This window comes from Bactrocera latifrons, unplaced genomic scaffold (genome assembly GCF_001853355.1).
Source record: "Bactrocera latifrons isolate USDA-ARS-PBARC rearing strain unplaced genomic scaffold, ASM185335v1 scaffold_30, whole genome shotgun sequence".
Lineage (NCBI taxonomy): Eukaryota > Metazoa > Arthropoda > Insecta > Diptera > Tephritidae > Bactrocera > Bactrocera latifrons.
The window spans coordinates 605786-615652 of NW_017536630.1; the positions used below are offsets into that span (position 1 = coordinate 605786).

General features: G+C 32.3%; 1 protein-coding gene across 1 annotated transcript in view; it reads right to left on the reverse strand.

Moving 5' to 3' along the window:
* Positions 1-626: 626 nt before the first annotated feature.
* LOC108970537 (ras suppressor protein 1) overlaps positions 627-9867 on the reverse strand; it is a gene marked incomplete in the record, with an annotated part of 11261 nt that continues 2020 nt past the window's right edge. The window contains 3 exon segments of the mRNA XM_018935991.1: positions 627-932; positions 1005-1626; positions 6000-6375. Coding sequence (XP_018791536.1) covers positions 845-932; positions 1005-1626; positions 6000-6138 — 849 coding nt within the window.

Genomic DNA, 9867 nt, shown 5'->3' on the forward strand with positions numbered 1-9867 from the left:
TAATATCACTAAACTCTGTTTTGTGGGCTTACGTRAAAACGCTTATCTACGCAGATAAGCTGTAACAATTTAAAGGTGGTCAAAAATTAGTTCTCTCGGCTGGAACTAATTCGATCTGGCCTAGGTGATCAATTCCCGATATTATTTTTAGAATATAATGGCGAACTCCTATCTTTGTTACAAAGCTGAATTCATGGGATAATATTGAATTATATGAGTTTTATTTCTTCTCCAAAAATATATGTTTAAAAAAGACCTTAAATATAGAAGGTGTGCGGATCTTTTTTCTTCTTTTCATTCACGACGGCAAATGAAACAACAAATTGGAACAGTGGTGAGTATTACCCCAGAAAAAAACTTKTTCTTATATTATAGATTTAATATTSTACCCGCAAYTTTTATYCTGWTTCGTAYGAATGAATACAATCATGCCATTGAATTATAAGAGCCCAAATGATTATACAGGCAAATCGGACGACAGCTAACAATCAAGGGCAATCAGTTATAAATTATTTGTAGACCTTATTCTGTATAGTCGATTCTTTATACACTATGTACCAAGGATTCATCCAAACCCCATCTCGACATATTTAGAGACTGCCCGTTATAAAAAAATAAAGATTATGTTTAGAGGTTGTGAAATAATTTAACATTTACTTAACATTATTAGTACAAAAWTAAATCAGTATGAATGCGAATGCACATTGGTRCCGACTGCAAATACAATTACAAAACATTTATTGTTAATACACTTGAAAAACATTAGTTCATTTTGTTTTCCACATAAAGGCACAACGGTCTGGCAAATTCGAAATTTATGCAGCGTTAACTTGACTGAGTCAGCTTAGGCGCGRRCACGTGACGCCTTCTTGCTCTTATCGGCCTTTGGTGGKGGTGGGCCACGTTCGCTCTTTATGTGCCGGTTGTAGAGACTGTAAAGAAGAATTATATGCATAAAAATTTCAAACTCAATAACKSGCWTCACCGAATTCAACTCAACTCACATTTTGTAWGTTTCCGTTTTTATGTATTCGATGACGTGGCTAATACCGAGCAGATACTGCTCTTGTATGGGCACCACCCACGGATTCTCCTCCATCTTCATCACCGATTTGCTKCCTAACAAATCCAGATTACCCACTTCCGGTGGCAGCACCTGCAGYCGATTATTTTGAATATGCAATTCGCGCAGACGCGTCAGTTCACCAATTTCACGCGGCAAATCGAGCAGATCATTGTCGCGCAAGCCGAGTATTTGCAGGTTCTTCAAATTGCCCAACTCCTTGGGAATGTGTTCGAAGTCGTTGTCACCCAAGTAGAGTGCGCGAAGTGTTTCGATCATAAAGAAATTTCCCGGCAGCACATTCTCATTGAGATTATTGTAGGAGAGATCCAATACCTCTAGCACGGGGAAAGCGCCGAAACCGCGTGGCAGGCTGTCCAAACGATTCAGCGACACATTTAGTATGCGCAATTTCGGCATTGACGAGAGCGATACAGGCAGCTCGCGCAAACCGTTATTGGACAAATTCAATATCTCTAAGTTGAGCAGGTTGGCAATACCCGGGCTGATCATGGTGATCTTGTTGTGGCTAAGTGTGAGGCGCGTAATGTAGGACATGTTGACTGAAATTAGAGGAAAGTTATCAAATTACATAGACGTTGTGTAAAAATATTATCTAACATGTATTGCATGAGGCATTTCGCATATTTAGAGATAGTGATTTTAATTATATCTCACTCCTATTATCCAAATATTTATATAAAGAAGCAATGCACGTTTTGATGCTAAATCTGTTTCCGAAATTCAAACAAATCCAGAAGTATGCATATCTGGGTTGATGGCTTACACTTAATAATAACGGATAAGTAATAGTTAACCATTAAATAAATACAGTTATGGCAAATTATATATATTGTCACTCAAATAAATAATAGCGCTAGATATAACGTGATCTACGACTGTATTTCTGACAATAGAACTGTTTTTCAAAAAATCCATCGGTCGTCTGACTTCATCCTAATTTGCAAAGCGTGCAAAATGTTTGTAGAAAATGTTGTCCAAATACCTATAAAAATTTTGTATATGAACTCGTAAAACGCTGTCATCGTGGTGAGTTTGGTGGTGGTGATAAATTCAACAGTATATTGAATACGTACGGCCTGCGTTACTTTTCTAATATAATATTGGGCTGATCGACAGGGATATTGAGCGAAAAATGTTGGTAACGAACTATATCGTTTTCCACTGACATTAACGGTGTCTCCAGCTTCCTTTCGAAAGGAGTACGGACCAATGACTCCACCAAAACCACACCTACCTATCAATTTGGGTGAATGTTTTGGTTGTTAATGAATAATTTGTTCTTGATGATGAAATTGAAAACATTACTCAAAACAATAAAAGAATAATTACGGATCATGGCATATTAAAATTGGTGTTGGTGTTGGTAGACCACTAGTCCTGCGTACCATAACATTGTTTTGTATTGAGAGTTTAAATAGCAACGAGTTTTATGCAAATTTTTTTTAATTATTGAGTAAATTGTGATATACGGTTTAACGAATATTTGAGCTAATTCGGTAATGCGGAAAATAATGGCAGTTCTGTGCTGTTTAAACTGCTAAGCTGTTAAAAACTGCGCTTTATTTTAAAAAATGGTAGACTACTTCAATTTCGAAGCTATGGTTTTTTTATTCTTGCATTTATCGATAGTCTATACCTTCAAAAATTGCGTACTAAAGTAATAATTAATATTTCACAAGCTATTTGTGAATCACAGACTTCTATAATGTAACCCCTCAGTGAAATCAGTTCTTTCTATGATAAACTGATTGCTGCTTTTAAATCAGCGCTGTTCCTTATGTAATTGAATTTTGCCAAAAACAATAAAGAGTTTACTTAAAATTCAACTTTTTAAAACGCCGGTCGCATGTAACTTAAAAAAGATTTAATTTTTTTCATAAAAATTTTACTGTATAATCCAGTGGTCGGCATGAGATGATCTGTCACTGTGTTGGTGAGCACGAAAAAAAGTAGCCCAATGAGACATTTTCGATTTTTTTTTATCTAAATAATGAATAGTATAATGAAAATTAACAAAATGTCTTTTAAGGATATATTCCCTATTATCATTAAAAGACTTGGAACATAAAAGGCATTGCATGGCACCAAAGGCATTTAGAATCATAAAATATTTCTCGCAGGGCATATTTCTTTTTGCGCTATAGTCTTGCGCGATGTTAATTCGTTGCCAGGAATAAAGGGATGTTCAACTTATTCCAGTGTGAGAGCACCTCAAAATTAGCGTTTTTTATAACATTTTCCATAATGACCAGATTGGACAAAATAATAATTTTTGGGCATTTAAATTAAAACAACCAACATTTAGTACGAATAAGAATTACTATATACTGGTTATTTATTATATGGAGAAACTATTCAAATTTTTCAATGCCCAATAAAAGGATTTAATAATTTTCCATTGAAAATAATACTATAATGCTTCAAATTACAAAACCTTTCATCAAATACCTTTAAATTTCACAAATTTATTTAATTTTTATTGTTTCACATTTTTTATAAGTGGTATTGAACGATGCAACATATCCCTTCGTTTACATATTTTTTTGCTAAGATTTCAATCTGGCCATCGCTCGTTTCCAATTGTTAAACGTCAAAACCTCCTGAACTCGATCAACTGTCAAAATTTAGGTGGTTTTGACGTTTAGCAGTTGTTCTCTCACTTCCAGTGAGAGAGGAGTTAAACATCTCATTATCTCTGTTCGTTGCTTCCTCGACAACGACTGAACGATAGAGCGTAAGCGTACGTGTGAAGTTAGTTTGCAAAATTTTGCTATGAAATGCCGACCACTGGTATAATCCCATAATACATATCATACCATTTAAAAACAGCTGATGCATAAACTTTTCATTTAAATTTTCAAAAAGCGCCTTTTTGTAGGGTGGTGTGCTCTAAAATGTTTTCAACAATGACCAAAAGTGATGATTTATGTACTTATTTATACATTTTGTYTACAAATTAAGCCACTGCGACATAAAGCTGTAACATAGATCAAATAGCTTATCGATAATATCGCAATAAAATTGAATTAGCAATTACAACCAAAATACTATCCTGGAAACTAATACTTAATATTGAGAATTGAAGCGTTTTTCCTGCAACAATTTCACTTAAATCCAACCGATTACTAAAGTAAATAAAGATTAAAGGGATTACAGTGACTTTCAAACTACACCAATGCGCATGGCTAATATTTACATAGCTAATGTCAACAGAGAGCGGCTGCTTCCGTTGATAACACTCAATTAGTACTCACGCGAGTGTATCTTAAATTGTGCTCTTAGAAAATCTTTATACATATATGTATATGTATATACACGCAAACAACAAATAGATAAGTACATTTTGTCACGCACTCGACACTATACATACAGAAACAAACATACTATATATATGTATGTTAATTACTTAATTCATTCTTAAATTAAGTCGGTGTTGTCGAGGAGACAAAATCTTTGATCTTTGAGCTTGATAAAAAAGTACTATGAAGGGAGTTATGACTATTATGCTGATCAGTTGTATTTGCTGCTGCATACATATTTACCTAACGCATACATATTTACATAACAACGTTGTGGATGTAGTAAAATTAGAAAAAAAATTAAAATTAGTAAAAATTACAAAAAAAAAAAAAAAAAAAAAAAAAATCTGATCAAAGTCTCAAAATAATTGTTGAGTTTCAAAAAATTTCTGAATCTTTTTGTGTACCATAGTTTTGGAGCCTTGAAAATTATATTCATCTGATTGAAACTAGCGTGTGATAATCACTGACTTTATTACTCATAATAAAGGATGTTTAAATCATTGTTTAAAATGTATGTGTCTTGCTACAATAACAAGTTCTTATACATCGAATATTTAGAAAAAATTTTTAAACAAGACCATTTATTTGTGTTAAAAAGATAGTTTCGAAATTTTTGTAGTGATCTTCTCATAAAAATATGACTTGGATTTTTACTTTTTCGCTTACGAATTAAGGGTTATTTCATAACTTTAAGTATATCATAATTATTATAAAATGATATATTTATATCCGTCTCTTTCTTCGTAATGATTCATTTAGTCAAAAATTATAAAAATATTGTTATTTTCTATTCCTTGAGATTATGGATTATTTGTTTTTAGAGGATGCCGAAGTAACACAGCCTGTATATCAGGGAATCATACGAAAACCACAAAAATGATTTATAACATTTTTTTTTTCAATCAGTGGTATTTTCTACAGTAAGTTGGCAACACTTAAAATCTTAATTTTAAAAATATTTTTAAATTTATATTAAATTTCTTATTACGCTCAAAATGTTTTATGATTTTCTCTGCCCAAAAATATCACCTCTGCGTAAAATGCTGTGTGAAAAGCAACAAGCAACAAGTAACAACACTTAAAGTATATAGAGATATTTGGTGTGCGCTCTTGAACAAACAATTTTATTTTTATGGTATTTTAGGTATAATATTTCGTAATTTATATGGTCAGTTATGTAAATTTTATACCCTAATATTCCAAAACAAAAGCTTTGATTCCTATTAGCATGGTGAAAATTTGCATTTTCATACTACTTTAGTTGACAGCAACGAAAACGCCTACCATATACTTATGTATCACACAGCTGTCGTGATGATCTCATAAGCATATTGAATTTATCACGAACCGTATGAGTATGCCAAATATCACACGATATTTAATATTCATTCAATATCATAACATAACGGMACATAATTTATATTACAATATTTGGAATTAATCATAAAAGCACTAAAAATCACAATTTACACAATTTCCAGGCAATATTTTATATATTCTATAGGAACAGTTTGAGRGGTCATGTGTAATATTTTGTTACATTTATTGCGAACATTTTGCTTTTAGTAGTTTGTTCACAATTGTTATTCACTTCTTTTGTTTACACTTACACAATCCCGGCAGCTCCTCGAAGGAGCTAATGCCCTTGTCGACCAAATCGAGCTCACGGTTCTGCGTTTCACGCGCTTCATCCAACACCTTCTTCGCCTTCGACATTTTGGCATTGACTGGCAGACACGATTGACTCATTTTCGCTGGTGGTCACTATGCTGTTAGAGACTGTTTAGTATTTGAGTGAGTTTTTTTCTCTCCTATTGTGCTGTGTGCGTTTGTTTTCGACTTTGATGTTTGCTTTTGCTTTGCTGCTTTTATTATTATTTGTTTTTTTTTTTGTTTTGATTTTCGTTCACACTTTTTATATGGGTGAAAAAATTTTAAAATTTATTTTTGCTCGTTTAATTTCACTTTGTGTTTGTAAAAAAAAAATTATAAAATACCTTTTAAAATTAGACATATACAGTTCCGATCAAAATAATAGCAGTTGGCTAAATTAAAACATCAACAACATATACAGCAGTCTTGATATGCTGTTTTATTCTATTTATACCTATTATATATGCAAATTAATTCCCGCGACGAGGGAATTAAAAAAAATATATATATGTGACCTAGTCTACGAAAAGGGAGCTAACGTTCGAAAACTAGTTTTCTGGGAAACAGCTGTTAAAAATCTCATCTTCCAKCCGAATCAACTAAAAAGTGAAAAGTGGTTTTTTGACACCTAAGCCCCCTTTCCGTAGACCAGGTCACACATATGTTTTACATCCGCGAACGCGCGGATAAAATAAGAACACGTATGGTTCCCGTGGATTGCAAGATACAAATCAAAATCTTTATTTCTGAAATACTAATATATATACATTTTCTAATAATTTTTTTTTAAGTTAAAGCTAAAGCTGACGTGACAAAGAAAGAGTTAATTACAATATTAGCTGTTTCAGCAAATTCCAGCAGCACGTTACGCGTTCTGTCTTTTTTACAGTTGTTATTGTTATGGCTTCTTGTGAGGGCAAGCGATATTGTTTTGATAAAAATGGATTATTGAATTCAGAACGGAAAAAGCATATCGAATTCTTAAATAATCAAAAACGTTAATTAAGATTTCTAATTTATGAGACAGTGTAAGTGCAAAGTGCAAAGATTCAATTTTATTTACAGTTATGGTAAGGTTGCTAAGCATTTGTGTGAAGTTCAGTTTCACGCTAATTCATTAAAAATGTCGAAAGTCTAATGCAATAAAATACTATGTAATTACTCGTATTATATAAAATTTAAAAGAACCGGTTCAAACCATTACCCTTTTCCTTTCCTAGCCAGACGAAATCTTCTCCCTTCTATTAATTGCCTGAATTTTTTTAACCTTTCCACTATTGTCGGTCGGATGGAAATATTCCCATTAGTTTTTGGGGTTAAACAATTTCACTTTTGAGCTCATTTCTTCTATCTTTCTAATTCATTTATATTTCCCTGTTGTGTTTTAAACTCTTTTTGTTCCCTCCCCTTAAAAACTGATGACATGAAACCATTCGTTGCTTATGCACGAATTTTAGCTCTCCTTCTAGCACCTTTGATGTAAATCGTATCTGATTGGTTCTACGCCATAAAAAACGATTATATTTCTAGAAATTACTTATGTCACTTTTGAGGATATTAGTTTGATGAACTGAGTTCTATTTGAAATTTTTGGATCTTGATAGTAATGATTGAACTATTATAATTTCAATAGTACTTTTCATAAAATTTTAGAATAAGTTCATATACGAGTACCAACGCTCAAAATATTTGATTGGGAATAATGAGCGTAGTTTATTATTTTAGTCTATAAATTTGAAAAAATCGAAATTTTTGTTTGTTTTTTCATAATTCGATAGTTTTGATATTCAAGAATATCTCCCTAAAAGAATTTTTCAAAGCTCAAATTGTTTTCAAAGTTATAGCCATTTTAGTGACGTGGCAACTAGACGGTTGAGCGAACTATCTATCAATCTATTACGCTGCCCGAAACTTAACGTAAAACTCTAAACGCGTTTTTCTCAAAATCAAGTTCTAATCAGTCGATTTATTTGAAATTTGGCATGAGTATTCTGTAAATATATGCCTATCACTAGAAGCAACAAAAAAAAAAAAAATTATAATCTTAAAAAAAAAAAATGGAAAAAATTTAAAAATTAGTGAAAACATCGACCTTTTTTTTTGAGAAGCCGCCATTTTATGAAAAAAAAAAACTTTTTTTAGTTTTGGTGCTTCATGACATAGCGACATTCGTCTCACTAACAATCTGTCATTGTTTTATTTTTCAGATGACGACAAGGGCGAAATTCGAGCCTCTAGACTAGAATACCCCCTTAATACTTGAAGATAAAATTTTCGTCAATTCTTAATGAAATAATTTCTATATATCCACGGTATTAGAAAATCTACGTTCCACAACAACTTTCATCACATTTGGCCTTAATGTTCTCTCTAGAATTGAGTTCAAGTATGTTATTAATTAATTAGTGGTTTCGTTTTACCAAAAAGAAAGAAATTGTAAAGAAATTAAACTAAGCATTTGATCTCATTACTTTCTGCATTTGACCACATGATTGTTTGTTCCTAGTCAATTACTTATATATGTTACACTTGTAATATATGCAAGTAGAAAAATTTCCACGAAAGGAGTTTAAGGGTAAACCCCTTATCTCGTTAAAAAGCAATCATTGTTACATCTGTAATTTAGAACAGAGTAAAGAAAGAATAATTTTCATGCAAGTGTCTGATTTTGTCAAATGTAACATTTACATRTTATATATAATGATATTCCTCTTAACCGAACATCCACCGTCGAAGCCGCTAAGGGAGCTGTCCAACTCGGCACTGTATTTCTATTGAACTGAATAAAAGACAATTACTGAGCCACCGGGAGCAAGACACTTCCAGTGCAAGTCAATAGGTTGGTCAGCTGTCTTAAAATATCACGTAAATGTTGTATTCAAGAAGTTTGTCCGGTTATGAGAGGTGTACGGTTATAAGGGCTGTACTACAACTCGTCTGTAAGGACTAATAAAATCGTTGATCCCACATAAATGAAGATCTTACTAATTAACAGTTTTTACCCATAAATTTCTTTAGACTTAATAACTTAATATAACAACTGCTATATTTTTAATAGTCACTAGAAAGCTTAAACTAAGAAAACATATACGAATCTAAATTGGAAACTTTCAGAAAGTCATAATAACATGAAATGGCAATTTTATAAAACACGACAAAATATAGTTGTATTCCGCGAAAGAAATTTATTTGAGTAAGCCAGTTTTATGTCAGTTGTTTGTTTATGGAGTTGCTGTAGCAATAGAAAATATTCCATATACACTCTATGTGGACAATCCCACTTCGATTCCGTGAACGAGTCATCGAAAATTGGACTCAACGAATGATTCGTCTAAAACGTAGTTGCGACTAACATTTGAAAGAAATAATTTTCGAATAATAAATACCAATGATTATTTCGAATGGTAATAAATATTACCCATAAATTTTGAAGTTCCTGTATTATTTCTTAAAAAAAGTAGGGAACCCCGAAATGGCATCTGCAATGCCCATGCGTGAGATTTGTTCTGTAAGTGAGTGACCTAATGAAAAGTTGTATTATATAACTGGTAAAGAAGGGTTTCCAAACTTGTTATGGTTTCATCATAGTATCTTAATTTTTACTCATGTTAAAGCTTGTACGGACGGACGTGTCAGTCTCCCGGATTTCAACTTGTCTCATCATCCTGATTAGTTATATACAGTATATATGGGGTATTCCATACCAAATAGACAACTTTTGAACCCGACCCTTTTAGATTTTGCTGAAACTTATCCATCCTTTTCTACCCTTTGAAAAACATTTTTTGAGAATTTTTAATTTTTTCAAAATTTTTTTTTTCCAAC